Source organism: Centropristis striata, chromosome 14 (genome assembly GCF_030273125.1).
Source record: "Centropristis striata isolate RG_2023a ecotype Rhode Island chromosome 14, C.striata_1.0, whole genome shotgun sequence".
Taxonomy (NCBI): domain Eukaryota; kingdom Metazoa; phylum Chordata; class Actinopteri; order Perciformes; family Serranidae; genus Centropristis; species Centropristis striata.
The window spans coordinates 20,711,650-20,736,258 of record NC_081530.1 but is presented as its reverse complement, the minus strand read 5'-3'; the positions used below and the strand labels follow the sequence as shown (position 1 = coordinate 20,736,258).

At 39.7% G+C, this 24,609-nt stretch overlaps 1 protein-coding gene across 1 annotated transcript in view; it reads right to left on the bottom strand.

Moving 5' to 3' along the window:
* samd12 (sterile alpha motif domain containing 12) overlaps nt 1-22,571 on the bottom strand; it is a 141,206-nt gene extending 118,635 nt beyond the window's left edge. Inside the window, exon 1 of the mRNA XM_059349639.1 lies at nt 22,079-22,571. Within this exon, the coding sequence (XP_059205622.1) occupies nt 22,079-22,139 (61 nt within the window). The 5' untranslated portion in view covers nt 22,140-22,571. The remainder of the gene's footprint in view (nt 1-22,078) is intronic.
* Between the last annotated feature and the right edge of the window lie 2,038 nt (nt 22,572-24,609).

Here is a 24,609-nt window from a genome sequence, read left to right as displayed (position 1 = left end):
TGAACACCCTGGACAGGTCTCCAGACTATCACAGGGCTGACACATAGAAAAAGAAAACCACCCTCTAATTCACTCCTACAGGTAATTTTGAGTCACCAATTAAACCCAAGTGCCTGTTTTTGGACTGTGGGAGGAAGCCAGAGTACCCGGAGAGAACCCACACTGACACGGGGAGAACATGCAAACTCTACACAGAAGAGCTGCAGGCGAACCAGCAACCTTCTTGCTGAGTGCTAACCACTACACCACTGTGTAGCACAACTTTAAATATAGTTAGGGAGAATATATTCTGGCATAGTCTTGACAAAAAAAAAAGATTTCATGCAAGTACACTTGCAATATCTATTCTATTCCTCAATCATATCAACATAGCACACTGCTTACAGCAGGGCGACTGAGGCCACGCCCCTGTTGAAGCCACGCCCCCATTGAGGCCACGCCCCCTACATGCACTGTGTATTCCTCCATCAAATTGTCAATTTACATTGTGAATGGGACTTTTGGGGGGTTTTGGAGGGAAGGGGGTCATTTTAGTTCATTTTTGAATGGTTTGGTTCGTGGGAAGTGAGTAATAATAATTATGCATTTAATGTATAAAGCGCTTTTCTAGACAATAAAAGATGCTTTACAGAAAATGTAATTTAAAAATAAATAAATAAATAAAAAGTCAACATTCCTGTTTTTGTTGTTTAATAAAATAATTGATTGTTCAATAAAATAATTAAAACTTAATAAAGTTCTACCTCTGTTGAAATGTCATGGGTTTTTTTTTTTGGTTTTCTTTATTTAATTTACCAGAAATGTTCCACCCCTTTGCAACCCTAGTTAGAGGAAGCACACGCTATGACATGAATTGCATGAATAAATGTTTTTTAATGATGGACTAAACTGGCGTTGGCTGGGATTAAAAAAAGATGACAGCCTATATCAGCCAGACAAAATATTTCAGTCAGTTAGCTGGCAGCCCCAGCGAGCCCAGGAAAACAGCCAATTAGGAAATTCTGTCAGGCCACTGTCACCGAGCAATTACAACAACTCTGACACAGTTCAGAATGATTGGAACAAGACAACAGCAACAGCAACATCATCTGTGCTGTCAGTCCACATAACATGGGCAGGAGGGTGAAAACTGATCCGATGACACGCCGTACACCTCGCACACAACACAGGAAGTCAATATGATTCAGTGAACGAATGCAGCATTTATTCAAAACAATATCTCTCAGAGAAACATCCTCCTCCCGCGACCTTAAATCACTTCTTCTCAGGATGGTATTGGAGATATTTCACTTCTCTCCACTTTCACTGATTATTCCTGGGACATGGGATGTTTGTTATACGTGCTGTCAGAGACCACTGAACCCTGCGCAGGTTTCTGTCGGATTACTCAGAGTGGAGACGATGGATTTATGCCTCTAAAGCGGCACACTGAAAATCCCACAGTAATATATTCACTCAAGTACTGCACTTTAGTACAATTTTGAGGTATCTGTATGTAACTCGATTGTTTCTAGTTGCATTATACTTGCATTTCAAGACATTTTTAAAAGGGAAATGTTGCACTACTCACTCAACCATATTTTTTTGACGGACATACTTTTACAATTTACTTTTCAGATGAAGGTTTTGTTATGTATTTTGGTCTGCTGTGCAGAGTTTCCCGTGCTGAATCACTGCCGATAAGCGCCCAGCAGCACCAACAGCTTTATGGGTGGAAGCTGTTGCAGGAAAGCAACTTTGAGAGATGTCTGTGCACTTTCCTAATGTCAAATGTATCCTACACCAGACATGCCACAGCTCCATGAGCAAATTAAAGAAAATTGAAACCAGTACCGAGAACGGAAACACACTGCAACATCCTGGCAGATATTGCTGAATGTGTCCGCCACTGACACCTACAAGCAGTGGTGGAAAGTAACTAAGTACATTTACTCAAGTATTGTATTTACATACAATGCTAATGTCACAGTTCAGCTCTGTCTCCCAGTCATTTTCCACTGAGCCTGCCTCTTCCTCACTCCACCTGTCAGCCACTCCCTCCTCATCAGCCAGACTCTCTTCACCTGTTCACCCAGCTGCCTCTGATCACTAATCAAGCCACTATAAAGACTCCTGCCTCACACACACACACTGCCAGATTGTTCTCAGTTCTTCAATGACAGACTTTCCAGCGATTTTCCTCGGACTGATTTTCTGTTGCTGACCCTGCCTGCCTCTGATCTACCCGTCTTGCCTGATCCCCCGGTAAACTCACCAGCCTTCTGTCCCTGACCTGGAGTTTCCCTGCCAGTCTAACCAGCTTCGCTACCAGAGACTTTAAGAGACTTAGTTGTGACATTCAAGCTGTTCAAAGTGCATATTGCTTGCATTGGTCTGTACCTGCCAAAGTTTACATTAAAAGCAATAACCAAGTGTTCCTGGTATCCTGTGTGCTGCAATTGGGTCCATACACAACCTGTTACAGTGGCCAGATAGTACTGTAACGGGTTGTGTATGGACCCAATCCAACAAGCTAAGGTACTTGTTCTTCACTTCAGTATTTCCATGTTACGTAACTTTATACTTCTACTCCACTACATTTTCTCACAAATATTGTACTTTTTAAATTTAGCTTACAGCTTTTTTACTTTTTAGGTTGAGATTTACATTAAAAATACTATATTAAGTTGTTAAAATGAGCACTTCCTTGAGAAAATTAAAACGCTACTTACATAAATGCATTTACATGCAGATACTTTTGTATTTTTACTGAAGTTTTAAATGAAGGACTTTTACTTGTAGTGGAGTATATTCAAAGTGTGGCATTAGAGGTTTTTCTTAAATAAAAATAAGGCACCTGAATACTTTTTCTACCAACAAGCTGACAACCTAAAGATTATAACTACAGATACCATTCTGATAGATCTGCTAGTTGCCGATTTCAGTGTTCAACAGCGGTCTGGAGGCTAATTCTCTGATGTCTAACATCCTGTGAAGCATGTCTGGAGGGGGACTTTTCAATGCAAGACTTTTACTTACAATAGAGTGTTTAACTGCTTGGTGACCGCAAGATGCATACACACATGAACTGTATGGACAGTGTAGGAGCAGTTATCATCATATTCATGATGTGCTTGATTTAACAGCATAAATATAATCTAAAATGTCCCTTTTTTTCTGCTGTAATCTCAGAATTAACAATGTAGCAGAGACAGTTTAGAAGCTTAGTATCATTGAATGTGTTGAGTGTTGTAGAGGTAGGCGATATATATATATATAGTCTAAGATAATATTAACGCTGTTGACAATATGCAATTTTACATTATCGAGTATTTATATCTCAAAAAGAAAACAAACTGATGTTTACTCATTTAATGTCTCTACATTGAAGTTTAACTGGGAGTCTCTTGAATGCTTAAGTTTAAAAAATAAATAAACAAGAGCTGTTGTTCTGAAACATTGTGCCATCTATAGATGTCCTGGTAAGCAAGAAGGATTTTAACAGCTTTTTTTTTTTTTATAAATAACATTTTAAAGGATATTGTCAGATTATAGTTATCGGAAAATTAAATCAAGGTATTTTTTTTGCCCATATTGCCCACCCCTGGAGTGTTGCCATGTTTCTCATGTTTCCTGCAAATCCTGTAGTTCTATAATTTCTGATATCTGATGTACCTTCTTGTGAAAACCTCCAGTAATATGTGTTGTGTATACAAATGCATGGTTTAATAGCAAGTATATCTCCTGCATTACTTTAACTAGTGTAAACACTCTGAATGCTTCTCTCACCTCTGTACAGGAACATTATTACTTGTGCACCTCTCTGTGTGAGGTGTAAGGACATACAGAATTAATGAAACCAGCACACACACAGTTTGTTTTCCAGAGTCAGATATTTAGCACAACACTGACTAACAGGTTTAGTTGTGGCTTATTCTAAGTAATATCACACTCATGGCACAGCTCCACACCTGCGCTGTTCTGATCCCTGATAGGAACCAGAGGCCTTAAGCTGCCCCCGCTGAAAACACAGAGAATAAACATGAGCGGGCCATGTTTTAAACAAAGCCGACTTGAGATGCCTAGCACGAAGCACCGCTCCCTCTCACTGCCTCTTTATTCCTCCATCGTCTCCCCCCCCCGGCTCGCTCTTTCTCCTCTCCTCCTGACTCAATTCATGACCGCTGTGCAACAACTCTGGGGGAGAGATGAATTATACATCCTCTGCTAAGAGCATCTAAACAATGGCACTGGGAAACTAAAAGGATAGACGAATAGATGGATGACAAGATGATGATGGGGTTAGAGAAGGAGGAGGAGGGACTGTTACATTTCTACCATAGGGGGCTATGAGATACAGAAATGCTTTTTTTTTTTTTTTTAAACGGCAACAGTTACTATAAATAGCGCCATTACATTCTTCCCTCCCTGACATGCGCCGAGCAAGCATTGCGAGGGAAGAGAGATAGATGAGGGAGGATGTCTGCCGCCTCTTTTTTTTTCTCTCAATGAGATTCAGTGAAACAAGGGGAAATGAGGGGAGAAAATGAATGGAGGTGTGAGAGAATAGCAACCATCCCCTGCACAGCCACATGCGTTCCTAACACAGAGAGAAGGATTAATAAAGAACAGGATTAATCTTACATAACTCTGTCGCTCTTAATTACTGTACATGGTTTCGAACAAGGAGCCATTACCGAACGGCCGAATTTGAGAAATACCAGACGACAGGAACATTGTGTGCGTCTGTGCGAGCAGAGCAGGTAATCAGGGTGTTCGGCTTCATCATTTTTATCTTGAAATATTACATTACACTGGTGCACTGGACCACATGAGTGCTGTTCAACCAGCTATCAGGTCTTTCTCTCGTTTAAAGAATACTGAACATAGAGGGGGGTTTTTAAGCCAATTTTGCTTTGCTGAGATGTTCTTTTAACACGCACCAAATACTCAAATAAGTACCTCTAAATTAGTACAATACTGGAGTAAATGTTGAAAGTTCATCAAGCAAATCACCAAACAAACTGCTTACTATTAAATGAACATAAAACAGATTAAATACTTATAACATTGAAGATTTCAGCTATTTTTAATTGGATTCTTGAGATCTTCAAGTTTCCAATGATCTCAATATAGTGTCTTAATAGCCTTAAATTTGATTCCTCTACAACTTCTGATAGAAATAAAATCACTGCAAATAAAATTGCTACATGGGGGACTAGCATTATCAAATACTTGTTCATTGAATCCACGAGTCTCAGCTTCCCATTGATATCCAATTTTTGCAGAAATATTCAAATACAAAGGTGAAAATGTATACTGCATGAGAAAACTATGTACTTTTTGCTGATACTACCTGGTGTTAGCAGTAGCATACATGTAAAGGAGATACTTGTAGCTACCCACCAAACCTGTTTTCATTCAGATATCTTGAGGTCAGAGGTCAAGGGAACCATTTGAAAATGGGCATGTCAGTTTTTCCCTTGCTAAAATTGAGGTAGTTGTTTTGCCCCCTTTCCGACAAGCTAGCATTAACCCTTTTTCGAACAACACAAACCTAGTTGATTCAAATTGTGAACCTTTTCTGAACCTGTTTGCTTTTCTACAGGCTACAGAGCCACATCATTACGTCACTGTATACGTTTCCGCTTTCCCAGAAACGGTAGCACCAACTTCAAGCATAATAACAACAATGGCGGACTACATCGTCTCTCTCCAAATTTTGCTCCTTGCTTTGCGAGCCTACATTGGCATCCAAACACAACATGTACAACACATTTATTCTGCTTGTCTTGATTTCAATGGACGGCAATTATGTTCTTATTAACACTGAACGTCAGATGTTAAAATTAGAGTTTGTTGTAAGCTAACGCTAGCCACCTAGCTCTAACTAGCTACCTAGCACAGACTACCCAGTATGGATCACACTGCAGTTTATATTAAAGAAAATGAATGAAACACATTCTAGTTGTCACGACTATCCGCCCCCAGCATCTGACATAACCAGTTCAAGACCAGCAAAGAGTTGCTCTGGAACCAGTTTCTTCGGCCAAGAACCAACTCTTTGACTGTTGAAACTTGAAGAACTGGTTGAAGATTAAGCACCAGCACCGAATCGGCCCTCAAACTTTATGGTGGAAAATGAGTAACAATGTGGTTAAACCTTAACAGTCTCTACTGTAATGTGTGTCTGCCTTGTTGCCACCTACTGGCTTTATTGGGCACTGCACCATAGGTAATCTTTCTTTTTCAAAACTGCCGTCAAAGCCTTTGCAGTTGTATCATTAAAGTTCTTCTACTGCATCAGTGCGCACATTAGCAAGGTGAATGTCATGACAACATATTGCAGTATAGATTTTCCAAGGCACAGCCTGACTGCTCACTATGTTAGTTGATTAACTCGGTTGCAGCCAGACATTTATGCTTGTGCTGTTACTTAGAAAATGTTAGCTGAAATCACCTGCAGTCCCCTGTCATTCCTCATTGATGAAGGGGGGAAAAAGGTGCATTATAAAAGGTTCTCTTGCCAAATTTACTAAAACTTTTTTGTACATCCTCAGGGGTTGGTGTTTGCTGCCACTTTAACTTACCTTCAGTGCGTCTGGAATGTCATTTAATTTCTCTTTCTCTGTCATGTGGATTTTGTATAAGTCTTTCTTTACTATGAGCTGACTACTGTGCACATTTTGTCAGTTTGTTTTGTTGCAATTGTTGGCAGTTTATTTTCTGAACTGCACGTTTTCTTCTGTATTTTCTGTCCAGGTTCAGTCTCTCTAGGTATCTCTACCAAAGTAACTGTAAATCTTGCATTGTTGAAAATCCCCAAAAAACAAGAGGGAAAAAACCGAAAACGTTGCTGATAGGCCTCCATACCTCCCCATAAAACTGGGATAAACCCAGCTGATAGAAAATGTTTTGAAAACTGGAGCAATAGGAGAAGCCAGACGCTGTTTTTCTGCGCTCCTGAGCCTGTGTTTCGAAGCCCGAGCTGGTTCAAAGTGAAACCAGTAGTGGGTCCATAATCAAAAGTGAAGTTTGCTCTGTGTGGGCGCTCAGGCTCATAGTGATCTCTTTCTCTTTGGCTGACTCTCAAAGTGGAGCAGAATGAATTGTTTGTGAATAGCATCAACTGTATGACCCAGAAACAAAGCCTGGAGAAAGCAGCCAGGGTAAGCCGGGCCAGATGACTGTGGAGATTGTACCAACTCTGCACTGCAGCCAGGAGACCTTTGTTCTCTTGCCTCCAGGACGTTTAACAAAAAAGGTGAAGCTAATCACAATCCGCTAATAGGCATGTACACAGGACAGGAAGGATGTGGGAGCATTCATTCCCCCCCAAACTAAGCCGTGCCAACAGACGCTCTTTTTGAAATCTGAAGAGGTGGACTGGCACTAAAACTGGCACAATCTCCGCAAAATGACATTTCAGTCATCCACGCAGCTGTTACTCTTTTTATATGTTAACAGTGGCTTGGAGCTCAATCAGAAATCAGACCCAATGCTGAAAATAACTCATCAGTTCAGGGACTGAATGTGTGGATTGGCACATTTATTTTTTTTCCACAGAGCTGGTCAGCTTCCTCCATCTGTCATCTCTCTCCAATCAGCTCACACGCCCTCGTGCACGCATACACACTGATTACATGTCTTCTACCCGACCCCACACAGGCAAAGATGCTGTAAAAAGGCCTTCCTATCACTGCATGAGTTGCTGATTCTCACCCTGTCTGCTCCGAGAAAGTGAGCAAATCTGCACGAGGTGTCGACCGAGTTCGTCCCCTGCTCTCCAAATTACAAAAAAATGTGCAAAGACTGTGTGAACGTGTGAGCTCAGCTGTCTACCCTGAGGAGCTCGAAGAGAGTGTCTCCATCATTGGGGGACAGAAGAGACAGTCAGATCCTTGTTACACGCTTACTAAAGTACTAATTAGAATATCTTTGAAGGGTAGGGAGAGACGGGGAGAGAAGTGCATCGCCTGCAGTATAGGACGCTTTGGACTGTAGGAAGTTTTCAAGATTAAATTCAGGAGAAAGATGAGTGGAAATGATCCCTTCTTTCTTGTTTGTTCTCTTTGGTACAAAGTCTCTCATGGGTTCTTAGTTTGAGCTGATGATTCATTTACTAAACTCTTTGGTGATGACCATTAAAGGCACCATTAAGGCTGAGTATCAAATTTCAATATGTCTCTCAATATGTGCACAGCAATGAGTATCAAAAACTGTGAGCCCAAAGCAGGCATTTGCAATCTTGTTTACTTTAATGAGATCATTCCCAATTTAGATAAAAGTTGTTGTTTTTTAAAGTTTGGCTTCTGTTGCTAAATGAAAAACATAAAAACTTATTTTATTCCTCCTTAGTGAAAAAAAGACAAGACACAAGTTGAAGTTCAAGTAAAGCTATCAGTCAGCCGATATCAGCCGATATCAGCCAACTATAATATCATGCAACATTAGCCTAAATATCGGCCCATATTGGCCTATAATATCAGTTTATATTGGCCTATAATATCAGCTTATATTGGCCTATAATATAATCTTATTTTGGCCTAAAATATCATCTTATTTTGGCCTAAAATATCATATTATTTTGGCCTATAATATCAGCTTATATTGGCCTATAATAGGTATATAGGTATCCTATTGGTATCTGCGTACATGTTACATATCAGTGTATAAAGAACATAATACAGAAAACAATGCTGGGGATAATATGGACATGTTTTACCATTAAAGCGCTTGACATACAAAGTAGTCTTTTCTCTATCACTTACAGACAGCTGTAACAAACAGTGAATGGGCAGTGATGTGGGACTATTTTTTTCAAAGATGGTGATGTAGCTTACAATGTAATACATAAATGTAATGTTAGATATACTCTAGTTATTTAGTTAAGAGAGCAGCCTTCTGAGTACCTTTGCAGAGTCATATTGGTGCAAAATCCAAATAAAAAAAGGTCTGATTCATTCCAGCTATATGAGTAAATAAATCCATGAAAAAAAGCCAATTACAGATTAATGATCTGCAGATGCACATCTTTTTATTACAGTTATTTTATTTATTACTGCATTAAAAGAGTTCTTTTTATTCAACCTAAAGCTGTCATTTACGCCCTCCTCGTAGCAGCTAATGAGCAGCTTTATTGGAGCAATAAAGAGGTAATTGTGCTGCTTCAATGGCACCTGCAGCAACAGTCTTTACTGGAGAAAAGTCCTTGAGTTAAAGTGGAGCTGCAGATACAAAAGGTAGAATTAAACAAGTTAATGTTATTTTGTGCTCTGAGAGAAAAGCAATGTAAAATGTAAGTGCCTCCATGCTGCGCGAGTCTTTCAACAACATGTTGCAGCATTCTGACTTTAAGTGTCAGATAGAAATGGGTGCTGCTGCTTTCACAGGAATGAGAGTGCATGGTTATGTAAGCCAACTAGGTATTCCACTTCAAGCCTCACAAGGTTTTAGGTGTCTCTGTTCCAAACTCTGAAATAAGTAGGGCATAAGTCTGCAGCCCTGACGGATCCATGAGTCAATAATAGATCTGCCGTTTATGGTTTTTAAAATTCATGAGCCCTCTCTGCAGTCTGACTCAAGATGCGCAGGTGATCTGAGGTAACATTACTGAACAGAACAATCAGTGGGTCAACTCCTTTGTTGCAGAAATTTGAATTCATTTGTTGAATCCGAACGCTTCATTACTGGGCTAAAAGTTCAAACAGCCCGAGGTAACATGCCAATTATTAAACTCATTTCTATGTTTTTTTTCTTGTTTGCAAGCTGTGCAGGTTGGTTCAAAAAGGGTTAAATTCAGTACTGTTGCATAAGTGAAGCCTGGTAATATACATGTAATGAGCCGTTACTAACAAAACATGACATCTGGATGCATTCTTCACATGGCGCTTTAAGGCTTAATGGCTTTAGTGCATTCATTAATGCACACAACGGCAACAGAAGAATGTCACTATTCTGAACTGATTACAACACAATTACAAAATAAAAGCACCAGTTTTCTTAATGTTTTGTATACTCTGTTTCTCCTCTTCTGTGCTTTTATCTGTTCATATGTCTGCTGTTAAGACACAGAGGATTGACTGCATGACTAACTATCAGAGTGAAGTCATGTAACAAGTTATCCAGCCAGCTCGGCTCTCTGTGGGGCTCTTAATTCACCCTGACATCCTATCAAAAGTTAACTGTGCTCAAACTTCACAGACTGCCCTCTCCAACCCCGGGGCTCGATCAGCTATGATTGGTTGGTCCTGTGTCAAGCAGGCGCAGATGTGCTCGGCTTTGAACATTTCTCAGCTGCAGAGAGCGAAGCAGGGTATTAAAAAAAAAGCGAGAGAGATGAAGTGAGAGAGGATGAAACGAAAAAGTTGTGGAGAGGGATAGAAAGTGAGAATGAGAAATACAGACAAAAAATGAGTCAGTGAGACGGAGCCAGAGAGAAGAAGACAGAGTGAAATGACCCACTTTACAACACAAACACACAGGAGCTAAATTTAACTGCTGCTCCCTGTGAAGCATGTATCCCAGGCATAAAGCTTTTAACATGCTCCGCTTCAAAGGCAGACAGTAAAAGGACGACAAAAATAGATTGTCTTAATTTGGAGAGCTGAGTAACATCTATAAATAATTGATAAGAGACACAGACTTCCTCTATTTGGTAACCACAACAGGAACTACAGCAAATCAAGTGGAACGTTACGGGACAGTGTGTGTCATGCCTTCTGAACCTGCTGCAAAGTTTGGATTAACAACTTTTACTCATTTCCATAATTGCATGTTCTGAATTAGCTTACTTGTTTGTCACATGAATGTTTTTTTACTGTGTAGGGTCAAGAATTTTTTTATCAGAATCAAAGTATCTCAAAGTTAGGAGTTGCATTTTTACAATTGAGACATGGGATAAGCTGATTTTTTTGAGCATTATTTATATGGATACAACGCAATGCATCTCACTGCAAAATTATTTATTTTTTTCCCACAGTTTCTGCAGGTTTATCAGCTCTGTGCATTGCCATGGTTGTTGTATGCAAAGCAACTAGACAATTTTTTTACTAAACATGTTTTGCATGGCTTTGGCAGAGATGTTTATAAAAAAAAAAGCTGGTTAACATGATGAAAAACTTTATTATCAACAGGGTTTTTTTTTAAATATGCACAAATATCGCAATGGCAACATTTACAAGGTGGTGGTAAGGAATAAGTCTGTATTTGCACAGTTGAACATGTCTGTCACAGGTGGGAAAATACACAAATGACTAATTTGAGGCAAAGAAGGCAATTTGCATTGTCGGCTCCAGCTGTTCCACTAGCCGTGTATATTTTGCCTTGATAAACTACATGCTACATTAATTTGAGTATGCACAGCTGCATGTAAACACAATTAGTGAAATATTCATTTTCTTTAGCCATGATTACAATACAGTAAGAATAAAGTCTTCTTCGGAATAAGGACAGAAAAAAATTTGTTTGCATGTGCACAGTCACTGTCAGCACTGCATGACAACAAATAATTGCAGTATCAGCATGAAGGCACTGTGCAAATATTGCTAAAAATAACTGTCTATGTTCTTCTTTGTCACCTTATGAAATTTGTGAAGCGATAAAACAATATGTTGTGTCACTTTGACAGGCAGTTCTTATAGGGGTGTTGAAAATAATTGTATAATCGTTGCATCACAATCCAATATGGATGATTCTGCATCAATGCAGTCACAGTCCATAATCGATAATCAGACAATGTGGGTAGTAGCTAGGCCTATACTAATTATTTTGGTTTACAGACATTTTGGTTATCAGGAATTTTCTTAGAGCAGGAGGAAATTGGTAGAAGTGGCAACTTGACTCAAAAAGTCAGCTATACATACATACATGTAAAGCATTTCAAATAATAAAAAGTTAACCCACATTTATCAGACCAGTAGTATTTATTGATGAAAAAGTAACCATGTGTAATATAAAGAAAATCGAGGATGTAACGCATCGTGACGCATCGGAGAATTGAATCAAATAGAATCGTGGAGTAGATCATCCTATTCTAATTGAATCGTGAAACCTGTGAAGATGGACAGCCCCAAGTTCTTAATTCATCTGCTTTTACTTTTAGAAGTATTGTTTTCTATGGATCTTTCTGGTCTTTTGTCTGTCTAGTTTTGCATATTGTAAGAGTAAAATACAGATTATTCAGCAAATGCAGTTTCTGTTTGTATATTAAAAAGCATGTCTTCAAAACAGCTAGAGACCATGTAGTGATGGGGTCACACTAGCTGCGATGCCATTCCCTCCTCCCCTTATAGACCTTTAAACACCTGGCACTGTACTCAACTGCTTCAGTGGTAGTCCCGCTACAGTAAGTGTCTCCAGGAACACATTCATGATGACAAAATACCTGCCACAGCTGGTAAATATGGTACACTTTTGCTGCTATGATTGATGCTTTTGTACATCTATATTTCTCATTAAGTCTGTGAGTGTGCGAGTGAGTTGAAGTGCAGATATCTGGATTTATTTACCCGCACCCTTCACTGCCGGAGCGGTCCAGCTGTCTTGTTCCTGCCCGGCTTGTCATGACCTTTTACCCGTCTGCCTCTGCCCTTTTTGTTCTGGCTTCCTGTCTGCTGCTGAACCATGTTTTTGTTTGGACCGTCCGCACAGTAAACTCTGCTTCTGCCGAAACCTTTGCTCTCTGACTCATCAGTATCTAAGTACCACGTATCATATACACCACATATGAATAATATAAAGACGCTGTAGTGGATGCTGCACCCTCCTCCATTTATAAATATACTCAGTTTTATTTTGCTGTTGGAGCACAAATCTGACTTTTTCTGTAGTCGCCTTATGTTCTGCTGCTTTGCTGCAAATTTGAGCTGCTCCGAACTCATTGCACCCCTTCATATTGTTTTTCTTAATGTGCTGATTAAAGTAGTGGTGTTGTAATTAGCTCTGCTGCCACCACTCCTCCAAACAAATGGAATGGAACAATTACAAATAAGTGTTTTTGGTCCACACTTCCCGCCATCCAGCTGTTTCCAGATCATGTTCTTGACACTTGACATCAGATTATTGCATCCTAACTCGACATGGTACTTCTAAGAGCAACACTATAGTGGAAAATATCTTACTTTAATGGCCTTTCAAAGCTCAAAACACTCTCTAATTTATCATATAGGCCTACATACTGGGATTATATACAATGTGCTTAAACAAGACATTCAGACATTACACACGTATAAATAAAAAGATCTAAAAAGATAAATATTTTAAAGGCAAAAGATAAAGTGGCAATGGATGCAAATTACATGTTATTGTCCATTTAGGGTGCGTATTGCTGTGGGAAATAAACTGTTCTTTAGTGTGTTTGTCTGTGATTTGTGTGACTTGTATTTACTTCCAAACATGTCTATATTTCCATATTTCCATTTTATTCTATTTGTACGTATATTAATTTACTTAAGACTTATATTTGTATTTTATAGTGCTGTATATAGTATATATAGTGTAGCATGCTTTTTACCTTTATTTTATTAACAGAATTATTTATATTCTTATACAGCAGCAACTGTAACATGGCAAAGTATTTCTGATCTGTAATTTTGTAATGTAATTTTGCCTTTGAATTATATTTTTGGTGCCGTGCAAACCCAAAGAAAACATGTTCCACCTTCCACCAAAAGACGTCAAATGAATCATCTCTGCAGCCCTGCCACACCATGCTCCATAATGACTGTCTTCACCTCCATCTGTGCCCACTCAGTGACACACGAACTGCCTCAGATCTGCAGCTTCAGTCAGCAAGAACAGAGCCCAGAGAACCTCACGGTCATCAGGGACTGGCGCTGACACCCCGCCAACTTCCTGCACTCGGCACAACAGGGTGCCAAACGATGCAGAATTTTTCACAAAAAGCACAAAGGTCGCCGCTTGTGAGGGAGAAGAGATGCGCACAAAAGGTTGGAAGTGCTTTAAAATAGGGATCGATGAACGACCGGAACATTCAGCAATATTTATGTCTTCCCTTGTGTTTAATTTGCCTCATACGTCATGAAGGTCGATAAAGATACCGCGTAAGGGAGATTTTGTTCTGCCCTGTTTGGTGACACAGACCGGACCCATGCTGTCAGCTAGGTTAATGATGCAGTGCTTTTTTTTTTTTTTTTTTTTAGAAAAAAGCCCTAAATAGAGGTTGAATGCTGCAGATGATTTGCATAAAACAAAGACAACACAGATCTCACAACAATCATTTCGCTTTCACTCATCTGCATATTCATCAGATCTAAATGTGGAAAATCTACACCTTTTCCCCCACTTTGATAGCTGTAAATCTGCCTCAGTATGTGCAAGTGTGTCAAGTGCAAAAAAATGGCAAGTGGCTTACAATTCTAGTTGATTGAGCCGTAGCGCTGAGCATCCTGAGGCTACAGGTGACACTTTATCACAGTGAGTGAGAAGTCTCACTGCAGGTGTGACATGAATATGAAAATAAGCACAATTCGCAACACTGGTTCTCTTAAATTGAATTTATCTTCTCCGTTGGGCTGCAGACAGTATTCTGGGCTCTGGTTATGTAATCCAACTTTTTTTTTAAACCTTAAGAATGTAGCTCGGCCCTAAACTCCAAGAGTTTTTCCAGAACAAGTCCCAAATGCATCAAACTTACTTGGACTGGCTCTTCTGTATGTTTTGGAACAGTACCAGCACTACTGTTGTTCTCTGCTGGAGGAGGAGGAATAGTTTTGGAAAAGGCATTTTGGGAATTAAGTTTAGAAGTTTGATACCACTCTCATGTCTGTACGCTAAACAGAAGCTAAAGCCAGCAGTCGGTTAGCTTAGCTTAGCATAAACACTAAAAACAGGCTAGAAACAGCTAACCAGGGTCTGTGCGAAGGAAATAAAATCTATCTACGAGCACATCTTAAGATAGCATCCCATGTACATTTGGTTAGTTTGATCCGCACAAAAGTGTAGATGCAACAACACATTTTAAGATGCTAGCTTTTTCTGCGTTTATAGCCTTTTTGCTAAATTAATCTAAGCTAAGTGGCTGCAAGCTGTAACTTCATATTTAATGGATAGCTATGAGAAATATCTTTTCTTCTAACTCTCAGAAAGACTATTCCTTTAAGGGGCATTAAGCTTAATGCCTTATAATATTGCATGTTTATTGTAACGACAACATAATTTATGCTTAAAGAAACTACTACTACTTTGGCATACCACTAGTGGATAGTGTCTTGTTTTTGTTTATGTCTTATAGTTCTCATTTTTACTTTTATCATTGTTTTATTATTCTACTCTATTTTCACAATCTTTATCTGTTTTAGTCTGTACTTGTGCTTCTGCAACACCTGAGGAAAATCTTATCTTAAATACATTTGATTAAACAGCCAATTAGTTTCTCGATTAGGCAACTCATTGTTTGGTTAAAAAATAGCAAAAAATGCCTATTATAAATTTCCAAGAGCCAAATGTGATGTCAACCATCCTGCTTTGTCCCACCAACAGTCCAAAACCAAAACATATTCAGTTTACACTAATAGAAGACATGGAAAACCAGCAAATAATCATAGTTTTGATTTTTGGACTTTTGGCTGGATAACACATACCATTCAAATAGTATTTTTCACAATTTTCTAACATTTTATTGACAAAACAAAAAGTCTTAAATCAAGAATATAATGGGCTGGTTAAAATCGTTAGCTGCACCACTGGCACACAACCTCCACCAAAAACACCAAGGGAAACAATAAAGACTTAATATTTTAATATAACTGTAAAGGTAACAAACAGTTACGGTTACAGTTAGGTAACATGATGTGACACAGCAAATAATTTGTTGACGATAACAAACTGCGTTGCTGCTTTACTTAATACATTGCAGTTATATTGAAATATTAAGGTGGTACTGTTCATCTTATTGGAGGACGTTTGGGGCTTATTTAAACTCGTGATCCATAGTATCATATATTTTTGACCATTTCTGGTGTACACAATTCATGTCTTACAGAGGAGGTGGGCCCTAGCCTGGAGCTCCGCAGCTGGACCCTTCTTAAAAGATTCTGGTTAAACGGAGTGCAAAAAAAGAAAACTAGAGTTTCTTGAAAACAAAGAGTCGATAGTGTTTATCCACCGGAGCACCAGACTGTATTGGCTTAACCTTCGCTTCCTTTCTCTCCAGCTGACAGTCAGACACAGCGATACGAGCTGAGCCTGCTGAAGCACTCAGGCCTGAGACAAATCCGATAGAATTGTAATGAGTAAACCCCAGACATTTGTCAGACACATTCTCTCCAGGTACAAGCTCTGTTGATGAAAGTGTAATATGAGGATGACTTTGCTACAGGACAACTCTGTGCCCCACTATGATTTTTTTTCTATTCTTATTTTCTATTTTTATTTTCTGCTTAGCACTCATTCTAAATTCCAGGCTGCAGCACTTTGGCATGGTGCATCAAAGATGGCTGGAGGTCCACCCAAGGGATGATTACACAACACCGCTCTCCTGTGACATTCGCCACATCTCCTGTCATCTTAATCCCATTCCTGCTGAGTAAGGAAGGTTGGGAAGACGCTCCCTCACCGAGGCAACTCCTGATTAGCCTGACTAAGATGTAATCCAATTCCACCGGCTCAAATAAACATGTTTGTTCAACTAATTGTATTCCTGGGCTGGATCCCGGGGACGGATTTGAGATGAGTTTTCTGAATGGGTGCACAGGCGGGCAGAGCAGGGCAGGACGTATCAAGGAGGCTTGACGCACAGATGCAAAGGGAGAAGGAGTGAAATGAACAACCTCTGCCACGGGGGTAAACACTGCTGTGGATGGACATTGGGTCCTTTTCTTGGCGCTTTTCGATGCTACATGCATATACACATGTTTCTGTCACATGCTTACGTGTTCCTCTATGAAACATTGCTCTTTATTATTGCCCTGAGGTCATGTAGCCTTTTCATAGCGAGCCAATAGGACATAAAAATGACATAAGCATTAATTCAGCCTGCTGGTGACCGGGTGGTTAGTATGCATACCATACATTACTGATCCCATTGGTGTCTATGCTGCCAACTGTCCAATAAATCCAAACAGAATAACCTAACAGCACTGTGTTATTATAAATGAGTCTGTGTGAGTCTGGGTTGTGTTGCTACAGGTGCAGATGAAAAAATTATAACCCTTTGAGGCAACTTTGGAAAAGTTCAACATCACAGCATCAATAATTTGCTCTCTGTCCCGACATTCTCACAGTAAACAGAAGAATTTACATAATGCTGCACTTTTCATGCTACAGGGTTCTTGCTATGTATGTTTAATTGATTGCCCCACCAGGTGCACCGCCAGACGCCTTTGGATTGTGCTGTGGAAAAGTCATGTTCAACTCAACTCGCCTCTCTCTAGCTTTCTTTTTTGCCTTTTTTTTTACACGACTATTTGGAACTGAGAACAACACTATGAATGGTTTCCAGGAGAGACTGTATGAAACGGTGCCCGATGACAGCCAGCTTTTAACTCGTCAAGTGTGGCCATTCAGAACTTTTGTACAAGCCAGTTCCCTACTAGTTTAACCCCTACCTCAGTAAATATGTGTAGTAGCAGAAGTATGTTTCGTAGGGCAACATATTGTGTAATTGTACCAAACTATCACATTGTGGGGGGTCACAGTCCAGTATATGAACATGCATGCAGAATACATAATATGTAAATTGATGCACGTAATGTGGATCCAAAGTTCACAAGCGCTTTCCACTTCGAAACTTTCAGCCATACAAAATAAGCAACATATGCTGGGGTTAGCACAGCGAGCCGACTGGTGCACGAGTCAGTCACACTATAGAGATCCAAAAAAATCCTTGCATAAAGAGTTTTGAGCCTGGAACCAAGCCAATCAACTATGTATTTAATGGTTACCATAAAGCATTTCACTGACCAAAAAAAAAAAAGCTAAGGTTAAAGACTGTATTGATTTTAGAGTGAAGGAACTACTCTTCCCCTAAACCACTGCAAAGAATATGACCTTCAAGCTAACGATAGCTTGACGAACTTCTACTTTAATTATATCTTCATAGTAATTTGTCCCTTTGAACATCCTTGGTCATCTTTAGAGAAAAAAAAGAAATGTCAGGTGGGGAAGTCATGGTTGCTCTTTGATAAAAGTAATAAGAGTAACGTAAATTATTGTAGAATTCAGTCATAGTAATGTGGGCTAACTCACTAGCCTTTCTGCAAACATTTCTGTAACAGCAAGCTCCTTTTGTTCTGGGATTGTGGGTAGAATTCTTCAAGACATCGCAAATTAAACATGTTTTTCTTAAAGCAAGGTTTAAATCATATGGACTTGTGGCTTCTACGGTATTATAAACCATAATTTCACAATCTTGTATCTTATTATCTTATTATTATGAATGTGAATTTCCACTTCTGAAACCTCATGGAGATGGAGGACCAGCCTGCGGTTTCACATTTAGCTTCAAAAGCAATGGAGAGACCGTCATGTATGAGAGGGTATTGTTTCATCGTTGCCAAGTGAATAATTCAGAAAGCCCCTCCATTAAACACTTTTGCCACCAGATTACAGGTGGATGTGCCAGCAAGGCCACTTCTATAACTTTCTAAAATGGACATCTGACATCTACATTAGCCCTCTGAGTGGAAGTGAAAAAAGAGTCATGGCTTTAAACTTCTCACACCAACTTTATCTTTTACACAGCTATTTTTGTCACCTTTAATGTGAACAACTGAGGACAACACTATGAATGCCTTCCAGGAGAGGCTGTATGAAAATGTGCCCCATGACGGCCAAAGCAGCTATAAACACTTCTGACTTTGTACAAACCAGCTTTATTCTAGTACAACCCTCCCCTCAGTCAATGAAGTCAGGGCTAAATAAAACATCACTCATTAAATCATCTATACTGGCTGTTATGAGGCAACAGTACTTAAGACGACAACGTCTCCAACTGTGCTGAGGACTTGAGGCAGGATGATCTAAAGCTTCATCACGAGGAGCTTTTGTCAAGTATGTAATGCAACTGCTCCGCCTAATTAGTGCAATTAAAAGCGACATGAAGCTGTATTTGCATCTGTCTGGTTTAAGAGGCACAATCGCAGCTGCAGGTGATGATACAGGAATGTGGAAGGGGGGTCAACCAAGCCACACACACCTTCTCTAACTGATATTATCCGTGGCAGCGCAGGGAGGGCCTCACATTTACTGTCGACATGATGTAACAATCCCCAAGACTCTTGTCTCGCACCTCTCGCCGGTAAAAGAAATGTGTCAGGGTGAGCCACACATTTTCTGACACCAGCACAACATATTCTTCACACATTTCATTTCCAGGCTAAAATTCAAAGTGAAAACTCCACGCAATGAGGTTTTTATTTAAGAAAAAAGACATGAGAAAAGAAGCAATAAAGAGATTATGTTGTTGTCTGAACTAAAAGCAGCTATTATGTATTTTCACACCATATAGAAGCTGTGTAATGGAACAATTTGCCAGTATTAAGTATTATCAGTACATATTTGTGGAGTTTTTTGTCGTCTAAATTTGCCAAACAGAGCTAAGTGAAAATGCCCTCCAAAGTAAGGCACAAATGGCGGGAGGCAGTCTCCAAAGTACTAGTTTCTCAAAGAGCTTATTGTCTTCTCATGTGTTATAAATTATTAAACACTTGGCCTATATTCTCTCGTCTTAGAGGGGTTGGTGGAGCAGTGGAACAGAAAACAGTGACACTGCAGAGTTGTTTTGATTTCTCTCAAACGTCACATGCTAAATTAAAAGTGACGGTGCTGCAGGGAGCTTTGACTGATCCACAGGGAGAGCTTTGCTCGTACCGCGGAGAAATAAACACAAACCAGTTTTAATTAGAGACCGTCTAAAAAAAGGAACGGGACGTTTTAGCGAACTGTGGCAAATTTAGAAATGGAGATCAGTATCCAATATGCAAAACAATCAGTGAGTGTCACCTTAGGGGGAAGGGGAAAGAAAAACAACAATAAATAGGACTATGGTTGGCATACTAATGCATTCCAACTTTCATTTACAATTTTATTTCTAACTTAATTAATAAAATGTATAAATGTAATGCTTTTATGTGAAAAACAGTCAATTCTCTTGGGGATTCAATTTAGAATAAGTCATTAAAAATTTTCATGTTTGTAAAAGCTGCAACCAAATAATGTGAATTTATTTGATGAAGATATTTTTTAATTGTGTTAATATTCACATATCCATTTCCTGTCAATGAACTAATAGATTTCGGGAAAAAAATTAAAATTAAAATTTTTAGATAAAGGTAAAACCCTATCAGTTAAAACAAGTAAAAGTAAGTATCATTAATTCATTATAATTATTTTCCCTTTAGGGAATTATACTTCCCTACTTAAGTAAATGTAAAGAACTATTGTGAGATATTTTTTTAAAACAATTAAGTGTTTTGTTTTTTTTAAAGAAAAATCTTCTTTCAGTATCAAAATTAAAAAATACTTTTTTTGCTGAAAATGTCCCATGAGTGAAATATTATTATTAAATATGACATTATTAAGTTACATTTTTGTGTTTACAACAAAGTCGTCTCAATTTTAAAAAAATCCCTGATGCTTTGCCTGGCTGGGGGTCAACTTAGGCCCTGTTGGCTTGTCTTATTTCAGTTTATGGGCTGGTAGACACTCCAGATACCCAAATATACATGCACAAGCACAGAGAAAGGGAACTTTTCTGAATGTGTCCTCTACTTATGAGTCAGATCACCATCACCACTGTCTGCAGGGATAAAGTATAAGATAAAGTAGAGTATTATATAGGAAGTTTTGGCTGCTCTACAAAAACCTGGTCTGACCTTGTGTGTGTGTTTAGAAGTGCAGTTTTCTCCCTAATTCTGGCAGACATATTAGTTATAGCGTCTTCCGGGGAATGGGACATGACTCATAACTCATCTCTCTCAGTGACACAAGTCAGTGAATCACAATTGAACGCACTGAGTTGTCTTATAGTTCTCGGAGCTGCTCAAGTCGTAAATTGAATTGTTGCTGTATTTCACAGTTTGTGTTTAAGTTTCTGCAGCACTGACCAAAGAAAAGAATCTTTCAGTAATTGTATTCTGAGGTATGTGAAATAGACAAAAATGATAAAGTGGTATTATATCCAACAAAGAGGTACTGTTAAAAAACTAACCCACTGTTTTTCATTCATCTGCGTTCGCCTGGATATGAAAAAACGAGAAGGGGATGAAGAAATGGATAAAACTGGATAACGGATAAAACCATTCAAGCTCTGGAACAAAGTGTGCATCTGCAGGCAGTTTCAGCACCCGCCTTCCTCTTTTTTTCAGCTTTGAAAGACGAATCTCAAGAGATGCATGAATGAAACTATACAGAGGGTTGTGCTGCTGGAAGGATGGCAGTTTTATAGCGGCTGCTGCTGTTGTGCCGTATATCATTAAAGACCTATTTCAAGCTCAGGAACAGGTGACAATATTTTTTACACCTGTAGGTCAGCAGCATAAAGAAGCTGGAGCATCTGAGCAAGAAGGGCACAACTTGTGCAAGACATTTCTTGATTTTAGAAAAGGAAAGAGCAGATGTTGGGAGTTAGGTGTTCTTAAAGTAAAATATTGATCAAAGGGTGCACACATTTGCCAATTTGCCCCTTTTTATAAAGGTATAAATGTTGCACAAAATATCAACAGAGGAACATCCTGGAAGAAAATTTTGCAAAAACAGGAGCAGAGCAGTTTCACATGTGTCTATTTTTGGATCCTTAACATGGGAAAATGTGCAGCAGAACAACAATAATACCCTGCATACAGCTTTTAATCTGTGCAATCAATGCCAGCACATGTAAATATTGACTGGCAAATACAACCTGACAGTCTGCAGCCCATTTCTAAGAGGAACAGGTCAAACAGAACAACGTGTGGACAATAAAATGTCCTGTAATGGCTGTCAGAGATGAATAACCTGATCTATGGGTTGGTATGCATGCAGGAGTGTCACAGTCTCATACCAATCATACCTGCATGGGCAGAAACACAGTGGACTGGGAGAGCCTTTGATATGAGAGAGAGAAAGAGCTAGTCCCTCTTGCATGCATGTGACAACATACCTCTCATTGGATTCTGGATCCACAAGATACCCCCGATAAGGTGAGGAGACTGGCCGAGCATCACTGACAGTCACTTTCTGTCACCTCTAATGTCCGGAGCGAGTGCTGACAATCACGGGGAGAAGCTTGTGACTTCCCCGGTCCACATGTCATACACCACCTGCTGCCAGATGAGCACAGCCGGGCTGCTTTTTGTGGAACAAACCGAGATCACGCACGCACGGCGCCAAAACACAGAAAAAAAGCCCTGCAAATAATACCTAAAAGATGAAATTCTCAGATTGAATGTGAGCACTGCGGGGCTCCACCTGTCCAGAGAACACAGAGTCCACGCCGGAGATGATTATGCAAAAGAAGTGGACGCTCCTCGGTCGCAGACCTGTTAACCAGTGTTTGTCTCCAGTCGCAGAGCTGACGACCAGGCGCACACAGGAACAATTTAATACAGAAAGAGGCTGCGCGTTAACACAAGTCTTTATGGTGTGAGATCATGTACAGCGGTAATCATTACAAATGTACAGAGTGATTGTAGAAGATGACCAGGACAGTGCACGTAATGCCGACAGAGCATCACCCAATCACAGGCTTTCACAGGTGACCCGACTGTGTCATGGTTGAGCCATGCACACACACCACACAAGCTCCTATCATCACCAACTATTGTCGGTAATCTTCACCACCAACACACAGACGGAAGTGTCAACACGGGGTTAAAAGCCGCTTACCTTCGACAGCCATCGTGCTACTCCACAGATTTGGGCATCACTCGCAAAAAAAGAGGGAGCAGGCGAAATGTAAAAACTCAACGCTCTCTCATTGTACCTTGTTTGGCGTGTTATCATCACTTTGCTGCGGGCAAGCCGGAGCGCACAGCTGCTGCTGCTGCTGCTGCTGCCGCGCCTCAAAGGATCATGGGAAGTGTAGTGCTCAGCGCTTTCTGGGATATGAGGGAGAAGAGAAAGCAAGTTTCATCAGTTTTTGCAGAGAAGGCAGTTTGAAAGCACATCACTCAGTCTGTCCCACACACTCTCCCTCTCTTTGTGTGTGCGTGTGCATGGAAATGGAAAATCACCGTTATAAAGCAAATAAATATTCCTTTGGGTAGGCCTGAGGTCAGACCTAAGGCCAGGGGTGGAAGTTGTTTATCAGAATCAGAAGCCTTTATTGTCATTGCACAGGGTAACAAGTACTAGTACAACGAGATTTGCCATCAACCTGTCCAAAATGTATAAAACACACAAACAATATGACAGAGGTGAACAGGACAGGAAGACAGAGATGAAGAAAAGGAAATACAGCACAACGTGATGAGTGGAAAGGAGGAAAAAACAATGAAAAAACCTAGTTTAACTTATATACAGTTGTGTGTGTGCATATGCTGCAAAGTGCCATCTATAGAAAAATAATATATCGTTAGTTTGAGTATAACTTCCCTTTGAGGACCCTTTTATCTAAGTAAAAGTGAATTTATTTGAGTAAAGATGTACTCAGATAATGGGGAAATAGCAACAGCTAGCCTAGCTCTGTTGTAGCTAACGTTCTCCTACCAGCACCTCTGTAACTCACTGATTTAAACATTTATTTGGTTTGAATCACTCCACACTTGGTTATTAAGGCTCAAAACAAGACAAAGGTTGAAATCAAGGAAAACCACTGCTTTGTTTGTGTCCACGTGGCAGAATGTAAAGCCATTAAACCTGTCTGACATCAACATATACAGCCTTTGTCATAAACCTGGCTCTAGGTCATGACAAAACTGTGAAGAGACGCAAAATACCAATCAGTTGAGTGGTTTATTACTAAAAGTATATAAAAAAGTTTAACTAAATACAAGTATGAGGTGTGAAAATCAGTAACATCAGTAGTGTGCATGTGGATGTGTGTACAATGTGTATGGTGTTGTGATGCACAAGTAAACTTGGATGTTTGTGCTTTTTGCAATAAAACTGCTTATTGTTTTTACAATAACTATCATGTCTACAGCTGACAGTTACAGGAAAAACTGTAAACATCTTTAGTATGCTAACTGAACTGAGCACTTTCAAACTGACACACCCACTCCACGTGTGAGTTGGCATGCAACTTTTCTTCCTGCCTGTAAACGCTGTAAATTTACCCATTAGATGAGGTCATGGGTGTGGAGCATGTGGTTTGTGTGTATTTAGTTGATAAATAATTTCCAAAGGAAGACATGCAGCACAGGTTTTGCAAGTTAGAGACAGATACACTTTAGGGCCCAGCCTACATACCTGCCTGTGTCAAGGTATTTGGCTGTGACCTTTTTTTTCTTCATTCCTGATATCCTGGAGTGATGAACATATGATATCTATGACAGTATGAGGAAGTTTGTCTGCTGTTTCAGAATATTTCTCCTGTGTGGTGCGTAAACAGGTGTGTCTGCCGGTATGCACGTCTGTGTTCTTCCTGGTTTCTCTCTTTTGTTTTGAGGTCTGCTCAGCCTGTCTGAGGGGTTTATCTGACTGTGATTGATAACCATCGCGTACAGTTAGTATGTGTGCATGTGTGTCTGT